Source organism: Sorex fumeus, unplaced genomic scaffold, assembly GCF_029834395.1.
Source record: "Sorex fumeus unplaced genomic scaffold, SorFum_2.1 ptg000063l, whole genome shotgun sequence".
In the NCBI taxonomy this organism is placed as follows: domain Eukaryota; kingdom Metazoa; phylum Chordata; class Mammalia; order Eulipotyphla; family Soricidae; genus Sorex; species Sorex fumeus.
The window spans coordinates 9,831,987-9,859,479 of NW_026606120.1; the positions used below are offsets into that span (position 1 = coordinate 9,831,987).

The following is a 27,493-nucleotide window of genomic DNA, read 5'->3' on the forward strand; positions in this document are numbered from 1 at the left end:
AGGATTTTCCTGCCGATTCCCCAAACTTTGTGATGCTTAACATATGGTACCTACACGTGGATAACATTTTCACTTTGTAATGTTAGACCTGGCTGGAGTTTGGAACATACTTGGTGGTGTTTGGAGGCTTCTCCCAGCTCTGTGCTCAGAGGCTGCTCCCAGTGGTGTTTGGGGGAACTCTTGGTGCAGGGGACCTAACTGGGTGTTGGCCACCAGAAAGGCAAGCTCCTCAACTCTCATACTGTTTCTCCAGTCCCATAATATTAGATTTAAAAACAAATGCATAGAATGATGAAACGATGAGGGGGGGAGGGGGAGAGAGAGAGAGAGAGAGAGAGAACATTAGGTAAGGTGCTTGTCTTGCAAGTGACCGATCCAGGTTCAACTGCTGGGCATAGAGCCAGGAGTAATCCCTGAGTATTGGTGGATGTGACCCCCAAACAAATAAACACTAGTACACGGAATGAATGAACATAGTGACTTGTTCTGGGGTCCCTATATATTTCTTTTGGGGACCACACCGGCTGTGCCCAGGGGTCCTTCCCAGTGCTTGGGGGGTCAAACTCAGGCTCCCTCATATAGAGCGTGTGCTCCAGCCCTTGGCTGTCTCCCAGCTCTATACAACATGCTGTTATAAATAAGAATTTTCATTTCCGTCTTAGCGTCCCATGAAGCATCTTTTTGGCTTTTTCCAGCCGGCCAGTTGGAAGGTGGCTCACAGTGGTTGGGAAGAGGCCCTAAAGCAGTAGCTGCCACCCTGCCCCCTCCTTTAGAAGGGTATAGTGGCTACATGGTGGACTGCTTGGTTGGAAGGACCCTGAGGACACAAGAACACTGGCCCTGACTTCCTTCTCTTGCTGACGTTATCTATCTCCACTCAGACACAGACTTCTGGTGACAGATGCCACTGGGTCTGCATGTCATCCATTTCTCACCTTGGGACTCCTGTCCCCATTCTACAGAAGAGAAGCCTAAGGCTTACAGAATGAAGAGAGGTTAAGGAAAATGAGGGCTGAACTTGGGCCTACCAGACTCTGACTGCAGTGTTCTTACGTTTTTGGGGGCCACACCTGTGGTGCTCAGGGTTTATATCTGGCTCTGCACTCAGGGATGACTCCTGGCTGGGCTCGAGGGACCATAGGGGATGCTGGGGATCAAACCCGACAGTGCTATGTTCAAGGTAAATGCCCTCTCCTCTCTACTATGTCTCTGGTCCTGTTTCAGTGTTCCTTAAGCATCCCCCATCCCCGTTGGCATTTCCGTGTCCTCGACCCCCTGACCCGTGCTACCCCTGTGACTGAGCAGGACCCAAAGCCAGTCTCTGCCCAGTTATTGCTCAGGTAACTCAGGGCTCTGCGTGTCCTTGGTCTGAAGCCCTGGAGATGAGGTGAGGATTGCAGCCCTGACTCCCTCGGGCGTGCTCCTCCACATAGTTGCCTTTGGGGGTAGATGCCAAGTATTTGTGGGAGCCCTGAAGTTCACCACCTCTGCCTGCTGCACAGGCAGAATGGCTTAGCTCAAACTCTGCATCTGTGCTCAGGGCTGACCTCTCATATGGCCTTGGAGACCATATGAGGTGCCAGGGATAGAACTGAAGTCAGTCACTTGCAAGGCAAGAGCCCTACCCATTGTAACTTTCTTTTTTGTTGTTTTTGAACCACACCAGGCTGTGCTCAGGGCTTAACTCTTGGTTCTGTAGTCAGGGATCACTCATGGTGGGGGCTCAGGGGATCTCATAGGGCTCCGGTGATCTAACCTGGGTCAGTAGCATGCAAGGCAAATGCTCTCCTCGCTGTATGGTCTCTCTAGCCCCAACTAATTCCTTGATATCTTCTTATTTTAAATGAAGGTGATAGCTATGGTGGAGTGGAATCTACTAATTCAGTAGATTCCACAGGCCACATTTTGGCAACCAGACTCGCTCAACCCTTCCCAACTGTTGGGGGTGACACAGACCCCTCCCATTTGGACATTCTCGCACCTCTCACCGGCATCGCAGGTTCAGAAGCAAATTAAATGGGTGAGTTTCGGTGCCTCAGTTTCCTCCAGTAAAACGCAGATAATAGAACCTGTCAAGGTTGTTGTGGGAATTAAATGACTAATCCTTGTAATGCCAGGAACAATGCCTCGTCCAAGGGAAGGCCTCAGCCTAAGCTGTCATTATTGCAACCCGCAGCCAAACCAGCCTATGTCCCGAGAAAATACTCAGGAGTCTGCTTGGACTGGGAGACTCCGGAGGTGAGAAGCGACGGGAAAAGGGGGTCTTCCACGGGCGGGGGCGGGCGATCTGCGCACTGCCCCATCCTGCGGGGCCAGCAGCACCTTCATTTCATTTCGAACGAGGAGCGCAGGGCCGGGACAGGCTCAGTGACCGGCTGGAGTGGCCGGGTCGCCTCTCCCGAGCCGCCGTGCACAGCACCTGGCGCCAGGTAAAGGTCTGCAAAGGTGTGCAGGGCCCTCGGCGCCGGGCGCTCCCTGCCTGCCCGCGAGCGCCGCCCGGGCGCTGGGCCCGGCCACTCGCTGGCCCGCCGCACACGTGGGCACCCCGGGGAGAGCAGCGCCCCGGCCAATGGCAGCGGCCGAATCGCCTTCATTCAGCGCGGGGGCCCGGCCCGGCCGGAAGGGGGCGGGGCGCGGTCCGGGGCGGGGCCTCGGGGCGGGGGGCGGGCCCGCCGCGGTCGGACCAATCAGTGCGGCGCCCGGGGGCAGCGAGGGCCGGGCCTTTTTCCCTCAGCGCGGGACCAATCCCGACTTTACAAGCTTGAACTTTTGCCACCCTCGGACGAGCGAGCGCGCCCGAGGAGGTGCCCCGCCGCGCCGGCTCCAGGCGCTGGAGCCGCCTTAACTCTTGGCGCGCCGGCGGCCCGGCCGCGCTTGCGTGCGGGACGGTCCCGGGGCGGAGAGCCCCCGGCACCCCTCTCCCTCTCCGAGGTACAGAGAAAACACTAGGGCACGGGGAAGGGGAGTCCCGGCCTCCAGGGGGCCCGGGACGGCGGACTGCCCAGAGAGGGGGCCCCGAGAGGAGACTCTCCGCCGGCACCCCACCTCTTGCAAAGTGCCTGTATACAGAGCCCCTGTCCCGGCTGCAGGGAGTTTCTGCCCCATGCGCCCTCCCCCATCAGAGCGACCCCAACTTTGGTGCAGGGGCTGTGCAGAGCATCGTGCCATCGCGTAAGGTCTCGCCACCCCCAGGAATGAGCCGCCGGCCGGGGAGGCGCGCTCACACACGCACATCCATTTTTATTAACCTTCCCCGGGAGGGCGGTTTGGGTCAACTCTGGAGCGCAACGGTGCGACTGAGTCCGTGCAACCCGCCGGGAGAGGCCAAGCGCCCCGTTCGCACCGGAGTCGGCGGTGGACCCACCGAGGCCCCGTGCCCCCGCCCGTGGCACGTTTCCCGGTGCGCGCGTGTGCGCGTGTGCGCACGCGTGGGCTCCAGCGCATCCGTGCCCCGGGCGCGTCGCGGGCTGGCGGGGGCCCGGGGCGCTGCCAGGCCCGGGGCGGGGGCGCGGGGCGGGGGCGCGGGGCGGGGGCCGGGGCTCGGCCCGCCCCGGGAGCCGCGGGCCCGGCAATGGGACGCGTTCTCCTTTAAGAGTTAAGAAACTTGAAACCTTGTTTGCGCAACAATCAGCGCCGCGGAGCCGCCAAAGTGTCTAGACTGGCATATGATGGGAGGCAGCCAATGACTCCGCGGCGCTCCTCCGGGGGCCCTCAGTGTGCGTTTGAGGAGAACAAAAAAGAGAGCGAGCGAGCCGCGCGGGGGAGCGAGCGGGGGAGCCGCGCCGGGACGGGGAGCCGCCGCGCGCGCCGGGACCGCGGGGCCGCCGGGAGCCACTTCCCGCGGCGGGGGGACAGGGCGGCCTCTGTGGCCGGGGCGCGCGGGGCGTCGGTGCGGGACGCGGGGCGGGCGGCCACTGCGGCTTCGGCGGACTGCATTTTTAGCTAAGGATTTCCAGCAGCTCTTTGGGATCTTTACAGTTTCCACTCATGCGTTGACACCCGCGTCCGGGAGAGACTCCGAGTGCTTTCCAGCGCCTGGGACCTGAGACGGACTCGGCCTTGGGTGCAAGCAGTTGCAGGCGTTTTGGTTTCGTTTGGGGTTTCTTTCGTTTTTTTTTTCTTTCTTTTTTCCTTCTTCCCTTCTTGCAGGGAGTGAGAAGGGAGCGGGGGTCCTCCGCACGCCTGCAGAAGCCCATGTAGTTGAGCGCTCGGGTTGCTGGAGCCTGCCTGCGCTTTCCCAAACTCCACTCGGGGGTTCCGGCGCGGGGGCTTTGTGCTCATGGAGCCGCCGCGCAACTTTTGAAGGCTCGCCGGCCCATGCGGGGTCTGGGGGGGCGGCGCGCCTGCTGCACCCCCCCGCCGCGCGCGGGGGCCGCCCTAGCCGAGCCGCGGGCGCGCGGGGGCCCATGTAGCCGAGGGGTCGGCGCGGACTGCGGCTAGGAGCGCGCGCGTTCGCTCCCCGGCGTCCCGGCTCGGCGAGCTCCCTGATGTGGCCGGCCCGCGGCGCCCCCCCGACGACAGACGGCGCGCGGAGCTTCATGCGGGGCCGCGGCCCGCGCCGCGCTGAGGGCACGGACCCCCGCTGACCGGAGAGCGCCTCCCCCCGCTCCCCCGGCGCCCAAGGGTATCGTATGTTCAGGTCCAAACGCTCGGGGCTGGTGCGGCGACTTTGGCGCAGTCGTGTGGTCCCCGACCGGGAGGAAGGCGGCGGCGGCAGCGGCGAGGATGGGAGCTGGGGCAGCCGAGCCGACCCCGGCCCGTGCGCGCGAGACGGCGGAGGCTGCGGCCGCCCGGACGGCCGCCCGGTAGCCCCGCGGCGGCCCCGGGACGCGGCGGGACCGCGGGGCGCCGGGCGGCGCCGGCGCGCAGGCGGCCCCCCGAGGCCCGTGGCCGAGCCGGGGGCCGGGACCGGGGCCGGGGGTGCCCCGCGGGACTTGGCGGAGCCGGGCGGCCCCGGCGGGCTGCCCGAGAGCGACTGCGAGACGGTGACCTGCTGCCTTTTCTCGGAGCGCGACGCGGCCGCCGGCGACCCCCTGGCCGGGCCGGCCCCGGAGCCCGCGGCGGCCGGGCGGAGCCGCGAAGCCCGCTCGCGCCTGCTGCTGCTGGAGCAGGAGCTGAAGACGGTCACGTACTCGCTGCTGAAGCGGCTCAAGGAGCGCTCGCTGGACACGCTGCTGGAGGCGGTGGAGTCCCGCGGCGGCGTGCCGGGCGGCTGCGTGCTGGTGCCGCGCGCCGACCTCCGCCTGGGCGGCCAGCCCGCGCCGCCGCAGCTGCTGCTCGGCCGCCTCTTCCGCTGGCCCGACCTGCAGCACGCCGTGGAGCTGAAGCCCCTGTGCGGCTGCCACAGCTTCGCCGCCGCCGCCGACGGCCCCACCGTGTGCTGCAACCCCTACCACTTCAGCCGGCTCTGCGGGCCAGGTGAGCACCGCGCCCAGCCGGGGCGATGGTGGGGGGGGAGTGGGGGCGTGGGTCCCGGTGCGCGCGTCCCCTGGGCAGTCTCCGGCGGCGAAGGTGGACGCAGTGTGGCCCCAGCCACACGGGACAGCGAGGAATGGGGTACGGTGCGCCCAAGGGGAGCCAGGGGCCCCAGTCTGTAGTGGGCCCGAGTCTCTAGTGTTTGTGGGTGTGGGTCTCTGTCTCTGTGTCAGGCTGTGTGGTTGGGGGCAGACTCGCAGGGCCACAGTCCCGGTGGTACTGAAAACTGCTCCCCTTCGGAGACTTTGGAGCAGAAAACTCTTGTGGGGTGACAGCTCAAAGTGGGGCTCACCCTTTTGCTCTTATATTGCGCCAGGCATCTCGTGGGGGTCAGGTACTCCGCTTGCTCACATCCTCGCGTCCTTGCTCTCCAGCATCCTCGCTCTCATTCTCTCCAGCATCCTCTTTCTCTCCAGTATCCTCACTCTGTCTCGCCATCATCCTCACACTCACTCATTCTCCATCATCCTCGCTCTCCTTTCCATCATCCTTGCTCTCACTCTCTCCATCATCCTTACTCTCATTCTCTCCATCATCTTCACTTTCACTCACCAACCTCGCTCTCATTCTCTGCCACATCCTCCTCACTCATTCTCCATCATCCTCACTCATTCTCCATCATCCTCTCATTCTCTCCATCATCCTCTCTCATTCTCTATCATATTCGTTCTCACCTGCTCCATCCTCCTCCTCTCGTTTTCTCCACCCTCACTCTCAATCTCTCTCCATCATCTTCACTCGTTCTCTCTCCATCATTCTCTCATTGTGTCCAGGTGTTTCCCTAGAGTACAGGGTCCAGGAGGCATCTGTGAGTAGTTGAGGAAGCTGGATACCTGTGACAAGTGCCCCCTTTCTTTTTTTTTTTTTGTCTTCCTGGGCTCTCTCTCTCTCTCTCTCTCTCTCTCTCTGAACCCCCTCCTTCCCCATCACATCATTGCCTGTAGCTTCTTACTGGCCCCTGGAGGTTCTGTCGAGGCAACTGTTAGGGGCTTGAGACTGCTGGGCCTGGGAGAACTTGGGGCTCCTGTGCCCCTTTTGCCCCTCTGTTGGAGCAGAACTCATTCCTGCTCGGAGCTGATTGACCTCGTCACTTTAGGGCTCACACGGCCTTTGGGACAACCCTAGTTTGTATTTTCTTCCTTCCCAGGCCCACTGCAGGCACTATTGAGTGTTCCTGCTTGCCAGGCTCCATGCTGGGTGCTGTAGTGGGGAGAGTGGAATCTGAGTAGGATCTGTGCCCTTTAGAAACCTGATCTTCTGGGGAAAGGGGGCAGTAGAGCCAGGCCTGAGGGTCTGAGCCAGTGGACCTTGTTGGGGTGTAACAGGATGGCCCTTGGGAGTGCCCTAGTCTGAACCAAGTGGGGGCTTAGAGGATGGATTAAGGGAGGTGGGTGCCAGCAAGCTCAGATGTGAGTAGGGAAGGGAAGGGGGCAAAGCAGGGGTCCCTAGGCATGGCACAGCCCTGTCTCTAGTGTTTGGGCTGGAAAGCCTCTTGGGGGTTTGAGTTGGGACTTGCACAGCTGTGGGGTGAGGGCTGAGGGCCCAGACCCTGTGAACTAGTCCTGACCGCAGGCCTGGCCCCAGGCTCTTCCTGGCTGGCCAGGCATCTTGACCTTGGACTAGTAACTTCCTTCTTGAATCTCCTGTCTGGTATCCAGGGCTGGAGGAACAATCTCCACACTAATTCATGTTTGTTTGGGGGCCACACCCACCGGTGCTTCAGGCTGACTCCTGGCTCTGCTCAGGGATCACTCCTGGCTGACTCCTGGCTCTGCTCAGGGATCACTCCTGGGGGTGCTTGGGGCACCCTCTGGGGTGCTGGGGATAAAAGCCAGGAGAGCAGAATGCCAGGCCGGCGCCCTCCCTGCTGTGCTGTCTCTGGCCTTTCTATCTCATTCTCTAAGAAGTTCTGGCCCTGAACTCCCCCAGGAGGTGCTCTCCAGGACTCAAGTCTGTTCTCAGGCCTCTCCACTAAGCTAGAGGATCACAGCCGGCTGTGCCTCATCCCCTCCCTGATGGTTTGGGGTACAGGGACTTTGGCTGCCACCCCACCCTATGCCATGCCTGACCGTCAGCCTGGCTCCTGGAACCAGGCGGGCACATAGCTGGTGCCCAGCAGTGCGCGTCCTAATAAAGAGTATCCCAGGGCACCCGGACAGAGGGACTGATGGATGGACACACACACACGCACGCACGCACGCACCCACCCACCCAACAGTGTGCGTCCCAATAAAGAGAGTATTCCAGGGCACACAGTCAGAAGGACTGATGGATACACCCCCACCCCCCCACACACACACCCCACCCATAATGGGGAGACATAAAATCCTGAGGTCCAGACTGAGACAGATCCTAGGTTACAAGGACCACCCACCCATACCATATTCGTATTTGTGTCAAAGTGGGGGAACCCCTCTGTCCAGGGCCCCCTGCTCCTGTGGGGTCAGGCCCTCCTTGGCCCTCCCTCTCCAGTAAAGCCATTGCTCTGAGCTGGGTGCCTGTGTGAACGGAAATGTGGAGAAATACTTTAATCACGGTTCCAACCTATGTTTAGGGAGCTCCTTTCTCCTCCAAAGTATCCATTAAGTTTGGAATAAATCTCCTGCTCTTTGCTTCACCACCGTTTTTTTTTTCTGTAATTATATTCAGTAAATTACTATTATCCAAATTGCACCGGGGAAAGAGAGAGAGAGAGAGAGGAGAGAGAGAGAGCGAGAGCGAGTGAGAGACAGAGAGAGACACAGGGGGGGGAGAGCGAGATATGGAGAGAGAGAGAGAGAGAGAGAGAGAGAGAGAGAGAGAGAGAGAGAGAGAGAGAGAGAGAGAGAGAGAGAGAGAAAGTGCAAGGTTCTAAAGGGCTGGAGGAGCCCGAGACAGCCTAGGGAAACGCAGGGTTCCCAGGCCGGGACTGTCGGAATGAGACTGGGCTAGAAGGTTTTCCTTTTATTTGGCCTGGCATTATCCCTTTGAAATGAGATCAATTTCAAGTTGGGCTTCCAAGCCCGCCCCGCCCCTCCGGCGGCCCCTCGCCCAGCCCTGCTCCTTCTCGGAGGTGAGGAAGGGGTGATAATGTGCAGTTTGCCTCTTGCTGGCGCCAGCCGGCCGCGCTGTTTATCTGGCTGCCTGGGGAATCCGGGCAATTAAGCTCAGCCGGCCCTTAAAGCGCCAGGAGCGCCTTTTCTGCCTCTCCCACCCTGGTTGGGTGGGGGAGGGGCGGGGGGCTGGAGTTCCCAGTGGAGGCAGGCCCCGGGGAGCCCCCCTCCCCACCCTCAGCCCTCGACCACCCGCGGGAGTCTGGGCTGCAGAGTTCAGAGGGAAAGGTGATGTCCCGAATGGGAACTGGAGCTGGTCGGGCAGGAGGCTGTGAACTCTCCTGGCTTTGGAAGCTGAGCTCATCCCCAGAGACTCTCGGGAGGCTAAGCACTCCCCAGGGTCAGGCCTGGAACCTGGCTGACAGTTCTGCTGGCCCTGGGGTGGTGCCTGAGGCCAAGCCTGTGAGCCTGAGGGGCTGCAGTTTCTCTCTGACCCCCCCCCCCCCCCCAATTGCATGTGTAGAGCACCTAAGTTCTTTTGGGTTTGTTTGTTTGGTTTTTGGTTTTGTTTTGGGACCACACCCAGCAGTGTCAGACATATTCCTGGCTCCCAGATCACTTCTGGCAGTGCTCAGGGATGCTGGGAGTTGAACCCAGTTTGGCTGTGTGCAAGGCAAACAACCTGTCCGCAGTTAAGTTCTTCATTTTAAATGAATCCACCTTCTGCAGGAACTGAGCCTGGGGCTGCTCCTCCTCCTTGCTTTGCCTATCTTTTGTTGTATGTGTCTAGTCCCCCGCCCCCCCATCCATCCTTCTGCCTCGATCTCGGGCTCCCTTTCTCCCAGTGCCTGGATGGAGTTGGTGGAGTTGGGTGGATTAAAGGGGTGCCAAAAATTCCCTAACTTCAACTTGAGAAGTGGGAACAATCAGGATGTCCAGAAGTGGGAACAATCAGGATGTCCATGAGGTGACACAGAAAAGGTGGTGAGTTTGGACTGGGGAGAGAATGAACAGAGCAGGTCACACTGGGAGCGAATCTGGAAACCCTTGTGAGAAGGAGAAGGGGCTGGGAGAAAAGGCCACAGCACGGATTGTGGGAAGTATCCAGGACAGGAAGTGGCAGCTCAGGGGCTCTCTAGACCTGAGGGTGGAGGGTGTTTCCCCCTCTAAGGGGGTAGGTAGGACTTCTTCTGGGGATGCTGGAAATGGCTGTGATGAGTGATTAAGAATGTTCAGAGGTGCTTTTACGGAGCAGCATTGAACGGAACAGAGGGACTAGGAGGACCCGAATCACTCAAACAACCAAAGTTGGTATAGGACTCTCCTCGCCTAGACTTGGCAGCTGGGTGCACATCTGCGTGGACAGGTGGTCCCTTCACAGAAAACAAGAGCTTGCTGGGGTGAACACCGACACTCTTAAGGAGTGGCTTTCACGGGGAGGTCTCTGAGCTTCAGAACTTTTCTCTGGCCTGGGATGGGGTTCAGTGATCCAGCCTGGCACCTTTGGGAGCTGCGTAGGGTTCAGGAGCCTGTGCATGTGGACCACCAATCACTGTTTCAGTTTCTGGCATTGGGGTGCCTTCCAGGTGTGTCTGGCCTCACACCTCCAGTCATGAGCCTCCAGTCACCCCTTCAGGTCAAGGTCAAGCCCCTTCCCCCCAGGGTAGACCAGGATATCCTACTCCCTTGCCTGCCCACAGCTGCCAAACATCACCCCGGAGCTTGAGGCTGACAGCTTCCCACCCTCTGTGTCCTGGGCCCTCCAGGCTTGTTGGTTGGAGGGAACCTACCATGCAATGTCACCTCCAGAGAAGTGTGGGGCATGGGAACGGTAGAAGCAGGGAGTCAGGGAGGTCTGGGCCCCTGATGGACTCTGTGGGGTTACTTCCACTGTCCAGGTGGCTGACTGGCTCCTGTGGGGGGAGTCTGGGGCTTAACACTCTCTACCTCACCCCCTGCTCTCTTTCTCCCTCCGGCCCCACCTCCCCTCCAGCCCTTCCTGTGTTTGGCCTCTGAGTGGTGGCAGATGGGTCCCCAGCTTGTTGGCTGTCTCCCTGGGCTCCTGCCTTTGCCTCCAACATCTCATCTTCCTTCTCTGCATCTTTGTCAGCTTTTCTTATTATTTTTATCACCATTGTCTTTGTGTACACCTTACACCTTCCTTTTTTTTTTTTTATTATGGGAGTAGAGGTTTGCCTCCCCTCGTGATCAGGGATCATTCCTGGCAGTGCTGGGAGAACCCTGTGGGGTGTTGGGGATTGAACCTGGATCAGCCTCATGCAAGGCAGAGATCCTGCTGTATTGTCTTTGCTAGGTGTGATAAGCTCCCCCCTCCCCATTGCCAGGTGGTGGTATGGAAAAAGAGGTGCCTCCTGGAGGCCTGTGTCACTGGAGTGAGGGGTAGCAGTGAGGCCCGGGCACAAATGCCAGCCCCAGTGGGTTTGGCAGGGCACAGTGCTCAAGCCGGGTTTCCTGTCTGTAAGAAGGGAACACTTGACTGCCAACTCATTTGTTTTCAGAAAGGGGTGACATAAACATGGGCATCCAGCGAGCTTAATGAACCACATTTGTACCTAAGGCCCAAAGGCTAGAATATAACGAATGAACTTGAAAACGCGGCAGGAAGAGAAGCCCGCGTCTCGGCGTGGCTCTCAGTGCCTGCACAGTGGCCAGCTCCTGCTGTGTTCGAACCCGGCCCGTAGCCATCCCTGTCCTGGGGCAGCCTTCCCTGTCCTTTGTGGGAGCAACTGCTGGCAGAAAAAGAACCCCCAGCAGGGAAGAGATGAAGCTGTTTTGGGTGCAGAGAGAAAAAGAAAAAAAAATGCTCCTACAACTAATTGTGCCTTATTCTAATTGCGAAAAACACTTATTAGCCCGTGTCATTACTGATACCTGCCTAATAATAGTTATTACCACTTTACTACCACTGAGAGTTTGTTTTAGTTTGCGATTTGATGGTGCTTAGTTTCATTTACGGAAAATGAAGGGTCATTTCATTCATGCAAATTGTTACTTAGTTTAGCAAATTGTTACTTCCCTAAAGCAAGAGGCTGAGGAATCTTTCTGAAGACAAAGTATATGTTTTTAAGCAGGAGTATTTTAGGCAAATGAAAGGAAACCAAAGAAAAATACCATAGACAATAAGCACTCCCAGGGGGTCTGTTCCCCGGGGTCCTTCTGGCCCCTTCTCCAGAGGGACATGGTTTCAGTCTCAACCTCCAGGTGGGCTTTGGGTTCCGCTTCCTGTTTCCAGATACCTGTGCAAGGCTGTCAGGGTCAGTGCTAAGGCAACCTGCTTGCAAACCGCTTTTGTGTCCTGGCCTGCACTGCCGGGCTCACTTGGGAACCAGGGTTGCCATATGGGTTGGTGGAACCTCGAACGCCCACTTCCCGTGGCATTGAGCTACGTGCAGCCCCGCACCACTGCTTGGGGGGGGTCAATGGGTGACAGGGGTCGCTGGTCCCAGTGGCTCCAGCACAGAGGCTGGCCAGGGCAGGCTGAGCCCTCTTAGTTTGCCTGATTATACTCCAGGACATTTGCACGGCGATGAAATCACCTAATGACACGTTGCCCCCAAAGCCTGTCATTACAGAGGCCTGACTGAGACATGAAATGTGTTAGCATAAGTTTATCTCAGATATTGCAAGGGACTTCCTCACACTGGAAAGGGGCGCGGCCTCCACCTAGACTTCCATTTAACTCGGCTTCCTGTGCTCAGCCGGGCAGCCCTAGTTCCAACTTTACCTCCTCTGCCCTCCTTTCTGTTGTTACACTGTTACTACTACTAATGGTAATTGTTGGCGGAAGTCTTTTTTTCCACTCTGCCCAAGGTATTTCTTTTCCTTTTTGGTCACACCCAGGGGCGCTCAGGGGTTACTCCTGGCTCTGCACACAGGAATCACTCCGGGCAGTACTCGGGACCATATGCGATGCCGGGGATTGAACCCCGGTCGGCTGTGTGCAGGGCAAACGCTCTATCCACTGTACTATCACTCGGGTCCTGTACCAAGCAGTTTTCAGTACTTAAACTTTGTCTCTGATTATTGTCTGATGAAACATTTCAGAGTGGTTCAGAGAGGTGAAGGAACTTGATGGAGGTCACACAGCCCGGGGTGGGAGTGGGAGATGCTGGCCCAGGCCGGTGTGCTGGCCAGTGTTGTGGGCCATGGGCATCTTAGTGGGTGGGGGCGGAGGGGACAGCAGGCGTGACTCCTCAGCCCGCAGTGACATGTGTCTCCTGTTTTGCAGAATCCCCGCCCCCTCCCTACTCGCGGCTCTCTCCTCCTGACGAGTACAAGCCACTGGGTAAGTGTGCCGGCCACCCACGTCCTGGGCTGGGGGTGGGGGGGGAACGAGGGGGAGTTGACCGGGTAAGCCTTGGAAATGGGGTGAAGCTTTGCAAACACCCCACACTTGGGCCAGAGCAGACCCCACCACCCCGCAGCCTGTTTACTGCTGGAACTTCTTCTATTTACATCTTGAAATTCCACAGCTCATCGTTAGCCTCTCAGTGACCTTCAGGCATGGGCCCATGGGAGATGAATGGGCTTCACTGAAGCATCTTCCTGGAAGTTGGAAGTGGGTGGGCACTTCCCTCCCTCCTCCTGCCCACCTGCTCCCAGGGGGCATCCCACCCCCTCCCTCGTAGGTGTGCATTAATTAGCAGTGTGACGAATGGGCTGGCCATGAGGTCTCTGCGGGGAGGGCTTCAGCTCCCCCTTTTGAAGTCCAGAACTTCACCTTGGCCAGAGGAGTGGCAATGAGCAGATTCAGAAACAGCCTCTGTTGCTGGAGCGATAGCACAGCGGATAGGGTGTTTGCTTTGCACACGGCCAACCCAGGTTCGATTCCCAGCATCCCATATGGTCCCCTGAGCATTGCCAGGTGTGACCCAAAAAGCAAAGAAAAGAAAAGAAAAGAAAAGAAAAGAAAAGAAAAGAAAAGAAAAGAAACAGCCTCCATGGGGCCGGAGTGATCATACAGCGGGCAGGGCATTTACCTTGGACACAGCCCACTGCGATTTGGTTCTCGGAACCCTGGATGGTCCCCCAAGTTTGCCAGAAATAGTTCCTGAGAGCAGACTGAGGGGTGAGCCCTGATCACTGCCAGGTGTAGCCCCTAAATGAAACAGAAATAGCCTGTGTATGAAGGCCCTGAGCTGGGCCAGGAGTCTGCATGTACACAGTGGGCTGTGGACAAGTCCCCTTGCAGGTAGGAATGTGTTCTGGGCAACTTTGGGGAGACCACATGGGGTATTGGAAATCCGGGTGTTTGTGCTTTTGACCTCTGGTGTCCCTGGGCAGGCCCCTCTGGCCTGGCCTGACTGGGCCAGGAGCCTTGGGCAGCTGCTGTGGGGCTTAGATGCCCACTTTGTCCCAGTGGGTTTGGTTTGGCACTTGGGCAAGGTCCCTCCTCTTGCCTCCATCATCCTCTGAGGCTGCTGGCCCGGCTATGCCTCCACTCTCTCCCCATGGTGGTAGAGTGCCTCCAGCTCCACCACCCCCCCCCCCCAGAACCTCAGACCTAGGGCAGAGTGTCCCGTGGACAGCCCATTTCTGAAGTATGACCAACTCTTTGAGTGCGGGCACTTTTTCTTGGGGGGGGAGGGGGTTGTCACATCCAGCAGTGCTCAGGAGTTACTCCTGGTTCTGTGCTCAGGAATCACTCCTGGAGAGGATTAGGGACCCATATGGGGGGGATCGAACCCAGGTTGACCCAGTGCAAGACGAGGGCTCCCTGATCTCCTAGGGCAGGCACTTTCCTCTGTGAGGTGCAGGGTGAGCATGTGGAGGGACCCCTGCTGTGTATAGAGGGGAGCTGGGACTGAAGGGGGGGGGGAGGACTGGAGCTCAGACCCCCAGCCCGGTTCCCCAGGCCTCTGTCAGCATTTCTGAGGTTAGCATAATTATAGGAGTGGTTTGGAAGTTCCTGGCACTGAGCAGACCCCTCCAGGGTCTCAGGGACTGGGGCTCCTCAGTGAGGATGTCAGGGTTTGTTGCCCCGAGCTTGTGGGTGGTTCAGCCTGGTAGTGGCTGGGTGGCCCTCAGCTGTGCAGGGTGACCTGTGGGGAAACTGCTGGTCTCCAGGATGATTTTACCAACAGGACAACTGAAACCCAGAAAGAGGAAGTGGGGGCCCGAGAGAGAGCACAGTGGGTAGGCCACTTGCCTTGCATGCAGCTGACCTGGGTTTGATCCCCCAACACCCCGCAGGTTCCCTAGAGCTCTAGGAGTGATCCCTGAGTGCAGAGCCAGGAGTGAGCCCTGAGCATTGCAGCGTGTGGGCCCCTACCAAAATTGAAGAAAAATAAAAAAGAGGAAGTGACTTTGGGCAGGTGGTCTTACAGTTTCGGTGTGACTTGTAATCTATAGCTACCTATTTCCCCATGACCCACCAGCTAAGAGTGGGCTTTGCGTTTTGTTGGTTTTTTTTTTTTGGTCATTTTGATTTCCTTTTTTGGAAATTTAAAAAAAAAAGGAAAAAGGTGGCAGGTTTATACCTAGCTGTGCTCAGGAATCCTGGAAATGCTCAGGGGACTATTAGTGCTACCTGGCATGAACTCAGGTTGGCTGCATGCAAGGCAAATCCCCTACCCACTGTGCTAGTTCCCCCTCTCCCCTTTTTTGGGAGCGCACCCTGCAGTGCTCAGGTCTTACTCCTGGCTCTGTGCGCAGGGATCCCTCCTGGCAGGGTTCGGGCACCCTTTGCCCTAACCACTGTACTATCTCGCTGGCCCCAGTATGTCCTTGTTGTAAATGGCAGCCTCCGAGGGCTGGACGTGGGGTTTGGCCTGGGTGGAGAGTGGGTGGGGGCATGCCTGTCATTCTCCATCCTTCTAGGAACCTCAGTGCTGCCTGAGAGATGGCGGAGCCTGTGCTGTAGCCCTCTTTTTTTTTTTTCTTTCCTTTTTATTTTTGGTCACACCCAGCGATGCACAGGGGTTACTCCTGGCTCTTTACTCAGGAATTACTCCTGGCAGTGCTCGGGGGACCATATGGGAACCCGGGTCAGCCGCATGCAAGGTAAACGCCCTACCCGCTGTGCTATCGCTCCAGCCCCTATGCTGTAGCCCTCTTTAAATGACGAGTGGCAGCCGGGCCCAGGATGCTGATTCAGGAGCTTTAGTCATTAAAAGCCAAACTCTGCTGGGGGGAGAGTGTCACAGGGAAGGTGTCTGCCTAGAGAGCAGCCAACCCCGCATGGGCCCCTGAGCACTGCCAGGGGTTACTTCTGAGCACAGAGCCAGAAGCAGCCCCCAAGGGGACTGGAGCGACAGAACAGCAGCAGGGCACTTGCCTTGCAGATGCCCGACCTGGGCTTGATCCCTGGCATCCCCTACTGCCCCCCAAGCCCGCCAGGCGCGACTCCTGAGTGCAGAGCAAAACTCTCCTAGGAAATCCCTACTCAGAAGGGTGAGGAACAGCTCAGTGCGCCTTGCACGTGTGCAGCCCAGTGTTCAATGTCCAGCAGCACAGGAAGGAAAAAAGAAAAGAAAAGGAGTTCTCATTTAGGCTCTGAGGCTGTTATTTATTTTGGGGGGCTTTTCCTAGTGGTACCTGAGAGTATTCCGTGGGGTGAGGAATGGAACTCAGATGATTCCATGCGAGACACGGGCTGTCCTGCAGCCACATCCCTGGCTGGTGGTGGTGGTGGTGGTGGTGATTTTTGGTCTGACAGGTGCCTGTGGGTTACCTGGTGCTGCTCAGCCTGCCAGTGTGGGCTGGGTGGCTCAATGATCAGGCCTGATCTGCACTCTGGCCTCTACCGTTGTAGTTTTGTTGTTGTTTGGGGACCATACCCAGCGGTGCTCAGGACTTATTCCTGGCTCTGTGCTCAGGGATCGCTCCTGGTGGGCTCAGGGACCCTATGTGTTGCTGGGGGTTAGGGCTGGAACATGCATGGCAAGTGCCATAACCCCTGTGCTTTCTCTCCGGCCCTGCTCTTTGAGATTTTGTTGGTTTTTGATTTTTGTTTGTTTTGGGGCCACATCTGGTGATGTTAAGGACTGTCTCCTGGCTTTCTCCTCAGGGATCGCACTCAGCAGGCTCTGGGGACCGTATAGGGTGCCAGGGATCAAACCCTGTTTGGCCAAGTGCAAGGCAAACGCCTCCCTGCTGTGTACTATCACTCCAGCAACACCCCCACCCCACTATTCTTTTTTTTTTTGACTTTTTGCGTCACACCCAGCGCTGCTAGGGTTAGTCCTGGCTCTGCACTCAGGAATTCCTCCTGTCGGTGCTCAGGGGACCATATGGGATGCTGGGAATCGAACCTAGGTCAGCCACTTGCAAGGCAAACGCCCTACCCGCTGTACTATGGCTCCAGCCCCGTACTATTTATTTTTGAAAAGAGGTTTTTTGAGACTCTTCTTTTTCCCTAGCACATTACCATCAGGTAATTTGTCCCACTCCAATAAACAGCCCAAGTCACATTCTGTGTTTTTTTTCTTTTTGTGGTCACCCGGGGCCATGCTCGGGGCCTGCTCCCAGGGCTGTGCTCGGGATTCACTGCAGCAGTGCCAGGGAGCAGACCCAGACCTCCTGCATGCAGAGCACGCGCTCAGCCAGCTCGGCCCTTTGAGCCGCCTCCCCAGCCCCTGTATTATTTTCTTTTCCTTGCATTGTTGCTCTTTCATAAACAAAAAGTCAGTTCACTTCTAAGGCCCTGTGATCACATGAGACCGAAAAACAAAATACAACTCAGAACACCCAGTGTGCGTCTGGGAGGGGGAGAGAAAGGCCACGTTGGTTAATGTTTCATCTTCCCGCCCTCCCCGCCCCCCCTCCCCCCCAAGCCGTGTGGTAAGAGCGAAAAATGCCTGCGGGATGGAGCATGGAATTCTAGCCCGCAAGGGCCCCAGGAGGTGGTTCTTGTCCCAGGAATTCCCAGCACAGGCTCTCCTGAGTCAGGTGGGGCTGGGCCAAAAGTTGGTTTTGCTGCAGGGGGGCACGTGTGAGAGGACCCCAGGCCTCATGGGGGGGGGGGTGTCCCTCCTGAGTGCTGGCCCTGATGTTCCTTCCCAGGGGCAGTGTCCTGGGAGGCACAGGCCGAGAAACCGTTCCAGATCCACCTGCCCCCACATGCCCCGGTTTGTCAAGCTAGCCACTCTGTGTTCCAGAGAAAACGTGCAGAATTTTTTCCTTCCCCACTGAGGAAATGCAGACAGTGTGCGCCTTTGGAAGCGCTTAGAAATAGCGTCGGAAAAACAGGCCAGGCATTGCAAGCTGCTCCTTGAGCAGCCCGGGTCTGAGGGAGTGGAGGAGGGGAGGAGAGGGAGGGGAAAAAAAAAAGTTAATCTGGGAGCAAATGCTTGAGCCCTTAATTAGAGGGGTGTAAGCGGGACAGAGTGAGGCTGGCTGGTAACTTGTTAAAACAGATTTTCTCCAGCACCAGCCAGAGGAAGGAAGGAAGGAAGGAAGCAAGAAGGAACAACTTCAAGAATTTTAATGGTTGTAATTAAGTACGGCAACTATGAATTGTTTCGGGGCTTAATTTAACCTTTCCCCGAGGAAGCTCCAAGTCGCTGCTTGCTCGGTGCCCTGAGCTGGGGCGATTGCTGTGGTCAGAGCGATGGGACGAGTTTCAGGGGTTGGGGCCGCCGCCGCACTGTTTTCCAGAAGATTCCCTAGAGGAGCCAGGGTCCTGCTGTTGGGATGGGCCATGAGGGCTGCACCTCCCGTGGGGTGTGTGTGTTGGGGGGGGGTGAAACTTATATGCATACCCAGTGCCTGGGTCTGAGAAAGGAGGGAAGGGGGTGCCCCCATGCCCACTGAGTCTGTCTCTCTTCCTCCTGCAGATCTGTCGGATTCCACATTGTCTTACACTGAAACAGAGGCCACCGGCTCCCTCATCACTGCTCCGGGCCACTTCCCAGGTGGGTGCGTCCTCGGGGCCTGTCCTGGTAACCCGTTGTCTTCCCTGTTTCTTGTGCTGTGGCCTTTGTGCATGATACCGGGGGATGTCTGGTGACATCTGTCCCCTACACCCTTCTTGTGTTCTGGTGGCCCTCCCACCCCCAACACTCTCTGAGGCTCGCTTGGCCCTCCCACTGATGGCGGCAAACAGGTCATGTGTGTGTATGTCCTGTGTTCGGGGGAGGACCAGGGAAGGGTCACAGGAGTGGGGGAGGAGGGAATAGTGGGCAGGGTGGGCTGGTGGTGCTGTGGCAGGCAGTTTGCCAAGAGTCCTGTTTATGCGTGAGCAGTGGCTGTCGGGCCCAGGACCAGGAGAGACCCTGGCTAGGACCCCCAGGGAAGTGTCAGTTCTGGGGTACCTCGCACTCCTGGGAGTGTGCCCATCACTTGCCTTGAGAGTGAGAGGGGGCGGTGACTTGGGGGTACTCCTGGAAGGACCCACTGCCAAGGTCTGTGGGGCAAGGGGGGGTGCTTGGTGACTTGTGGGGTTTATGGCCTGGTTCTGAGCTGGGTGGGTCCATAGCCTCTGAGCTCCCCCCTGGGCGTGGCTGGACCTGGACCACTCCTGTGCCTCACTCTCCATCGACTCTCTATCACCATAGCAACCGCAGCATGCAGTTGGGATGCCCTGGGCCCACGGCTTCCTGAGCGCTGGGCAGTGACTCACTCAGCACCGCCTTGCAGCCCAGCTGTTGGCCACCATGCACTTATGGGACACTGGCCACTGGCTCTTTGGGGAACCCTCCCCACAAGTGCTCTGGATCATTCTGGCCCCTCCAAGGGTGATGCCACCCTTTGGCCCCTCCCATACTCCACAGCAGCCTCGGGGGAGCCTTGCTGTGCCAGGTCCAGACACTGGAGGCCTGAGCAGGAGGGACAGCGCCCTGTGCTGGACTCAGGGCCCCTTGCTGCATCCTGTGTGCTTGCTTATGGGGTCCCCGTTCAGAGACTCGCTTGCTTCTCTGCCATTGGTTCTGACTCATAATTAAGCTTTTGTGTGTGTCTTTGGAGGGCTGGAGCGATAGCACAGTGGAAAGGGTGTTTGCCTTGCATGTGGCCGACCTGGCTGACCTGGGTTCGATTCCTCCGCCCCTCTCGGAGTGTCCGGGAAGCTACCCAGAGTATCTTGCCCACACGGCAGAGCCTGGCAAGCTCCCTGTGGTGTATTTGATATGCCAAACAGTGACAACAAGTCTCAAAATGGAGATGTTACTGATGCCCACTCGAGCAAATCAATGAACAACTGGGAGGACAGTGCTATCGTGTGTCTTTGGAAGGTCCCAAGCTGATGGGAACAAAGGCCATGACTTGAATGTGTGTGTTTGGTTTCTTTGTGGGAGCCACACTTGGTGGTGCTCAGGGGACTGGGCAGTACCGGAAGTGGATTCTGGCCTTCTGCATGCAACAGACAGTCCCAGTCATGAAACCATGTCCCCTTACTGCGTCTCCTGGTTGGGTGCCACGGGTAGGTTTGAAGCAAGCGACTTGCAGGTACTTCTGCACGTGGGACTGTGTCCCCACCTTGGCATGCATTTCCTTGGCTGACTCGACCCCTGGGTGCCTTTTTTTTGTCTTCCCCATGGCCATCATTCACTGTGCCAGCCCATGTGCAGAGCTCAGGGAGGTTTCTTCACTTTTCCTGTACTCACAGCACCTAATTCCTGATTTTGGTCATCCCAGAGCCAGCTCCTGTGGGGTCCTGGCAGGAAGGACGAGACCCTGAAGCAGTTGCAGGTGGTCCTTTCCCCGGGTCTGGGGCCCTTCAGCTGGGCTGCCCAGCGGGTCTGCTTGGGAACCACAGGCCACCCAGGGGCTGCGCTGACTTTGGTGGAGGGAATTGGTGACTCTGTGCCTGGGTCTCTGGGGACTGAGGGAATGGAGCGCCATGAGTGCCCAGCCTTTAGTGGAGAAACATGTCTGCGGGCATCGCTTGTGTTCTGGGTTCTCGGTCAGCAAGAGGAACCCCAGTGTGGTGTCCAGGCTCTTCCCACAGGGGCAGGGCACACTGTCAAGCTTTTCCACAGACTGTGGGTCCTGGCTAAACCCTCTCCTGGCGGCCCCCAGAGCACAGACATAGGGAGGAAGGTCCTGGGGTGCCGTGGCTTGGATGGAGCTGGGGTGTGGGGCTCTGCCCAAGGCCAGCTGGGAGTGGGGTCAGGAAGGTGACCAGCGGGCACGGGGCAGGTGCGGGGTGTGTTTGTTTTTCTGTCATTTGGACCAAAACCAGCAGTGCTCAGGACTGACTCCTGGCTCTGTGCTCTGGGATCACTCCTGGCAGAGCTCAGGGGCCCATGTGGGGTGCCGGATCAAACCTGGGTCGGCTGCATGCAAGGCAAACGCCCTCCCTGCTGTTCTGTCGCTCTGGCCCACCAGGCATGGCAGTTTGATATTAAAGGGCAGATGACACGGACACTAGCTGATGCCCCTCACTCTCTGCCTGGGGTCCCTCAGTGAGACACGCAGGTGAGGACAAGGCTCTCTGCCGCCGAGGATACCCAGATGCTTGAAGGGTGAGCAGCCGGCTGCATAAGTGTCAGTCCCAGCCCACCGATTTCCTTGCTACTCTTGGTACCTGGCTGCTGCGTGGCCCCCTCCCCACTTTCTAAAGCTCCTTCAGGTCCTCACAGACAGATGGAGACACAAACAGGAGCATGAGAAGTGGTCACTGCCTCTTATATGGGGTGGGGTATATCCAGGAAGACTGACTGGAAGAGGTGACCTCCAAGTTGTTTTTCTTTTGGTGGGGAGTTGTTTGGGCTACCCCTGATGATGCTCAGGACTTCTGGTTCTGTGCTCAGGGCTCATTCCTGGCAGTACTCAGGGGACCTTATATAGGTCAGTCACATGTAAGGCAACTGCCTTTCCCCCTGTACTCTCTGTCTAGCATTGGTTGAAGCTACATAAATGCAGAGCAGAGGCCAGAGACACCATTCAGGGCTGAAGGCACTGGCCCTACCCTTAGTAAGCCCCCGTGGTTTCCTGAGCCTCACCAGGAGTGCTCCTTGCGATCAGGGCCCGGTGTGGCCCAACCCCTCCTCTCAAGAAAGCAAGTCCTGGGGGCTGGAGAGATAGCACAGCGGGTAAGGTGTTTGCCTTGCATGCAACAAACCCAGGTTCAATTCCCAGCATCCCATATGGTCCCCCGAGGACTGCCAGGAGTAATTCCTGAGTACAGAGTCAGGAGTACTGAGCATCGCCAGGTGTGACCCAAAAAAAAAAAAAAAAAGCAAGTCCTCTGTCCAGGGCTACCACCCTGGGCTCTGCCGGGGGCCGAGACTGGGGACACTCCAGGTGGAGAAGAGCAGGTGTGGCACTAGCCCGGTGCTCAGCGACTAGAGGAGTTTGGGGGGGATTGGGGAGCCCAGCATTAACCGGTGGGGGGAGGCAGGGGTTGTGCCCAGCCCTGTGCCCAGGCGTTGTTCCTGGCAGTGCTGGGGACCCAACACAGACCTCCTGAGGGTGGAGCCTTCACCAGCCCTTTCAGAACCCATCAGGTAGAGCCAGGACTGGAGCAACAGGACAGTGGGGAGGGTGCTTCCCCAGCACACGGCAGACCCAGGTTGGACCCGCGGTGCTCCATGGGGTCTCCCAAGCACTGCCAGGAGTGATCCGTGAGCGCAGAGCCGGTACTGAAATTCCAGGAAAATGCAGTTGGTTGCCTCCAGCCTAACCACAGCCATCTGTCTGCCAGGCCCCCAGCTCGCCCGCCACTGCCCCCGCCGGAGCCCCCCCCCCCCCCCCCCGGCACCCCCACCCCTGCATCTCTGGCCATCGGGAGCCACGCTCGAAAGTTTCCTTGTCAGGGCACCGTCATGCTTGCCAAGAGTCTTTCTTTGATGCAGAAAATATAGCCCGGAGGTACTTTGTCAGATGTTTTTGTATTAAACATTCTCCCTCCACGGCCAAGGTGATGCATTGCTTTTCCAGTTGCCCTGGGTGGAAAGAATTCTAGTTTTCCACCTCCTCCAGGCAGCCCTCAGCCCAGGGGCACTTCTCGTCAGAGAGGGTGAGGCCGGAGGGGTTGGCACCTCTGCAGGGCACCCTGAGGGACAGGCGCGGGGCTCACCCCATGCTAGAGGTCACGTCTGGAACGGGCACCCAGGCCACCAGTTCAGACCATGGAGGAGACGCAGAGTCCAGCTTCCGCAGGAGGGTTGGGGGCTGGGCGTCAGGGGCCTAGAAGCCACTTGATTCTATTTTTCGTATGGCTGAGGGTGGCATGCTGCCTCCAGCCCCGGAAGCTGCTTTATCTTTTATTTCTTTGCTTTTGGTGTTTGGTTTCAGTGCTCAGGGATCACTCCTGGTGGTGCTGGGGGGGGGGTGGTGTTTGGCCACGTGCAAGGCAAGTGCCCACCCTGCTCTTCTGTCTCTGCGGCCCCTGGAGGTTGCTTTAATCTAAGTTGACTTGGGTGGTGTGAGCACTGGGCTCAGAGCACGACAAAGCAGAAGGATAAGGGGGTGGACATGGGATGCTGGGCGTGCTGGGCATGGAAAAGGGAGGTGAAGGGCACGGGAGGTGCTGTAGGGTGCTGGGCACGGGGTGCTGGAGGAGGCAGGGGGTGCTGGGGGAAGGCTTTGCTGTCAGCTGTGGTCAGTGAAGTGGGCTGGCGAGGGATGGGGCAGGGGCAGTTGTCTTGCTGACTAAGCTGAACCCTGCACCCGGCATTCGACAGATTGTCCTCCCTGGCCAGCCTGGAGTCGGAGTGTGTGCCTGGGCCCCCCAGAACTCTCCCTGCTCCACTCTGCGCTCTGCCCTTCCTGCTGTCCAGTGCTGAGCAGTGCCCTTCTGTTGTTGTGTCTCTGCCTTCATTCGCCGCTCTGCGGTCCCCCAGGGCCTCATGTCCACTCTGTGCCACCACGCCCTGCGGGGCCACTCCTGGGCACGGGCACCATTTCCAAAGCAAGGATTTAGGGGGCTTAATGCAGAAGGCAGGGCCCGGGACCTCCCCACCGAGCTGAGGTCTGGGGTGCAGTGGACACACAGATGGTCTGTGGGGCACTCCTGGAGGGTCTCCAGGAGGAAAGACAGAGCCCTGGTTGGGGGAGCCTGGCTGTGGGGGGTTCTGCTGCCTGGGGCCTGAGTGCCTAGCCAGGAATGGCGGACAGGGTCATCAGTATCATCCACGTAGCTGCCTACTTCCCTTGGGATGAAAACCAGGGCGCCCCCGGGCTGACCTCAGGGCCCAGAATCCTATCCAGGTCTCCTCTGAAGCTGGCCTGTGGCCGGCGCCCGTCTGCACAGGGAGACCGGAAGAGCTTCTAAGGTCAACTCTCCCGTGCCAGGGGCCTAGAGTTCTTTTTTCACATTTTTGCTTTGGCTTTGGGGCCACACCCACTGATGCTCAGGGCCCGACTCCTGGCTCTGCACTCAAGAAGCCCTCCTGGCCTTGCTCGGGGAACCCTGGGGGGATGCCAGGGATCAAATCCCGTCCAGCTGCGTGCAAGGCAAGTGCCCTCTGCACTGCGCTACCCGTGCTCCACTCTGCTGGCTGTGGGCAGTTTCTCTGAGTAATCCAAGGGGCTTGGGGTTCCCTGGGCGGGTGTGTGCATTGGTGGGCGGAACCTGAGCGTTGGTGGGCGGGGCCCTTACGTCGGTGGGCGGAGACCCCAGGGCGATGTGGGCCTGGCAGCGCTCCCCGACTCGTGCGGGGGGGGGGGGGGGTGCACCGTGCGGAACCCCTTTCCCCTTGCCCTTCAGGGGACACGGAGAATCAGCACGAGGGATTGGATGGTGGAAACCTGGGGCGAGCCCCAGGAAGCTGGTACCCAGGACCGCAGGTGGTGCCCGCCCACTTCTCGGATGACTTTGGGACCCCACCCCGCCCGCACCCCCCAGCTCCGGCTCCTTTCCGAAGGCCCTGAGCAGGGAGAGGAGTGGACGGGAACCCAGCCCAGTAAACGAGCCTCTCCCCAGTAGCCAAAACACGGACGTCGCAGTGCCTTGTCGCTGTGCCCCAGGAGCGCGGGCAGGTTTGCCCCCCTGGGCTGTCAGTCATTCTGGGCCTCGTACTCAATCCTGGGGCCCGCACCCAGGCGGGGGTCCGAGTCCCACTCTCGGGGGTGGACAGTTCAGCGTGGCACCAAGGCCTGTCCTGCAGGCCAGCATCCAAAATTCCTGCCCTCCCACCCCCACCCCTTTTCTTGGGTGCTTTGATGGGTCTGAGGTGTTTATAGGCCTGATTCACGACCCAGTTACCAGGGTTTTCCACGGAAATTGCTTATTAAAGGGGCCGTGCTGTCCGCGACATTGCCGTGAGGACAGGCCCCCGGCTGCTGGGCAAACACTGGGACTTAAGAAAACACGCTGCAGACACACCCGCCTCGGGTTGGGGCAGACCAGGGGGACAGCGCCCACCTTTCCACTGTCCCTCCTGTCCAGTGTCGGGACATGTGGGTCCTGCTGCTGCTTGGCCAGTTGACACTTCCCTCAGCCCAAGGTTGTTCTTGGGAAGGAAACGTCAAAGCGAGGATGGGTAGGAGGGAAGTTGGTGTGAGAGGACTTTCCTTGCATCCCTCTTCGTCCCTCACTGGGAAGGTGCTCATAGAAAGCCTGCCTTTTCCAGGAAGCCTTCCAGGCTGCTGCTGCTCCAGGGGACTTCCCATTCCCTGATATGCTTGCGCGCTCTCTCTCTCTCTCTCTCTCTCTCTCTCTCTCTCTCTCCCTCCCCCTCCCTGCAAGGCAGATGCCCAGCTTGTTTGTGCCTGTGTGTGGTTCCCTTCACTAGACCAACTTATTCACTGTTCCCAGCTTGGCTGGGGCTGCCCCTGGCTGGGATCGGGAAGCCAGTGTCTCTTGAGCCCGGCATTGCCCACTGCACGTGTGAGGATGGTTTGGGCTTGTCCCCTGCCTCGCCCACTTGGCCCTTATGATCATAGCATGGAGCTGTGGTGGCGAAATTTGAGTGTAAGACCCAAGGCCCCAGACTGGGAGAGAGGACAGCTGGGAGTGCGCTTGCCCAGCATGCGACTGGTCCAGATTCCATCGCCAGCATCCCATAGGGTATATAGTCACCTGAGCACTTGCCAGGAAGAATTCCTAAATGCAGAGCCAGGAGTAAGCCCTGAGCACCGCCAGCTGGGCCCAGAAACCAAATCAAACCAAACAATTTAAAGCAACATGGGACCAGGGGCATAATACAGTGGGGCAGGCGCTTGCCTTGCATGTGACTGACCCCAGTTGGATTCTGGCATCCCATATGATCCCCCAAGCACCACCAGGAGTGATCGCCGGGCCCAGGGCCAGGAATAAGCTTGAGTATCACAGGGTATGGCCCCGGGGCCAAAACCCATGAGGTTTGTTCTTTTTTCTGGGGGGGGGGGGGGGAGTCACACCTGGTGTTGCACAGGGGTTACTCCTGGCTCATGCATTCAGGAATTACTCGTGGCGGTGCTCAGGGGACCATATGGGATGCTGGGAATCGAACCTGGGTCAGCCGCGTGCAAGGCAAATGCCCTATATCGCTCCAACCCCAGGATTGTTCTTCAGTCTCAGTTAGGTCCTGCTATTCTCAGCAAAGGTGAGAAATCACCCCCAGGGCAGGAGTCCTTGCCTGCGGCTGCAGACCAATGAGTGACTGAGGCATCTTTGTCCCCCCCAGTTCTCCTGACTTTCAGAGTGTGTGTTCTTGGACAGGGTGTTTCTTCTCAGAGCAGAAATCACCCCCACATTCCATCTGTGATCCCTAAGACAGTTGGAGGGAGAAGCTGAGCCCCTCTCGAAGCTGAATGGTGTTTGTTGGTTCTGTCTGTTTTGGTTTTATTAAGAAACGATCTACAGGGGCTGGATTGAGAGCACAGAGGGAAGGGCGTTTGCCTTGCAGGCCAACGCAGGTTTGATCCCCGGCATCCGCTTTGGTCCTCTGAGCGTGTCTGGATGGATATTTGGCTTGTTTTCAGTACTTTGGACCAGAACCCTGATGCTCAGGTCTCTGGGCGTAGAACCCTGGTGGGCCGTGTGCCAGGCAAGTGTCTTAATTAACCCTGGAGAGAGCAACAGTGTCTCTCCAGCTCTTCCTGAAAAACTGTAAAGGGATCCAATTTTAATCTGGTGGAAGCTAATTCTAAAAAAATGAATGATTCTCCAAAGAGAAAGAAGAAAGGCTATACATTTAAGGACACTTATGCTCTGGAGTTAGAGCAATAGTGCAGCGGGAGGGTGCTTGACTTGCATGTTGCCGACCAGGGTTCAATCCCTGGCATCCCATATGGTCCCCTGAGCACTGCCAGGAGTGATTCCTGAATGAAGTGATTCCTGGGTGTGGGGCTAGGAATAATCTCTGAGCATTGCCGGAGTGGCTCCCAAATGAAACAAAACAAAGTTAAAAAGGACATTTCTGGTGTAAAGTAAAGACCTGGCAGCCCTGGTCGCATGCTGCCAAGGGAGCGGGCACACCGGAGCTGGGGTGGGTTGTCCCAGAGTGAAATGTGCTGGAGAGAAGTTCCCTACCCGAAGTGGGAGTGTGGGTCCCTCGAGTGTAGTGTGGCTACTGAAAGGCACTAGCCTTTCAGAGTCCCCTTTCCAGGTGGGCAATTCTTCAGCCATACTTTTTGTGACTCTTCCCCCAGTCTGTAGCTTGTCTCTTTATTTCCTAGTGGAGCCTTTTGTGTTTTGCTTTGAGGCCACCCCCGGCAGTGTTCAGGGCTGACTCCTGTCTGTGCTTAGGGATCACTTGTGGTGGGACTCAGTACCATATGTGGTGCTGGGGATTGAACCCAGGTCAGCTGCATGCAAGGTGGGAGCCCTCCCAGCTGTCCTGTCACTCTGGCCCTAGTGGACCCTTTTGAAGAGAAGACATTTGCAATGCTGCTCAGTGCTGCCTAGCAATCCTTGCTTCTCAGGCTTCTTGGTATCATCCGACAAACCCAAACTCACAAGTTCTGCCACGGTTTCCTTCCGAAGGTTTTACAGTTTCAGACTTTCCAGATTGGTTTTTTTTTTTTTTTTTTTTTTGCGCACAGTACATGTCTTGACCATTAATAGCAGTTACATATGGAGCAGTCACATACAATCATCATTTTATATGGAGCCCAACCGCTGTAGCACCTTTCTCTCCAATCCTGTTGTTGGGGTG

General features: G+C 57.9%; 1 protein-coding gene across 1 annotated transcript in view; it reads left to right on the top strand.

The window, feature by feature from the left end:
- The first annotated feature begins 3,635 nt into the window (after positions 1-3,635).
- SMAD6 (SMAD family member 6) overlaps positions 3,636-27,493 on the top strand; it is a 64,862-nt gene continuing 41,004 nt past the window's right edge. Inside the window, exons 1-3 of the mRNA XM_056127205.1 lie at positions 3,636-5,418; positions 12,757-12,813; positions 18,305-18,382. Of these exons, the coding sequence (XP_055983180.1) occupies positions 4,632-5,418; positions 12,757-12,813; positions 18,305-18,382 (922 nt within the window). The 5' untranslated portion in view covers positions 3,636-4,631. The remainder of the gene's footprint in view (positions 5,419-12,756; positions 12,814-18,304; positions 18,383-27,493) is intronic.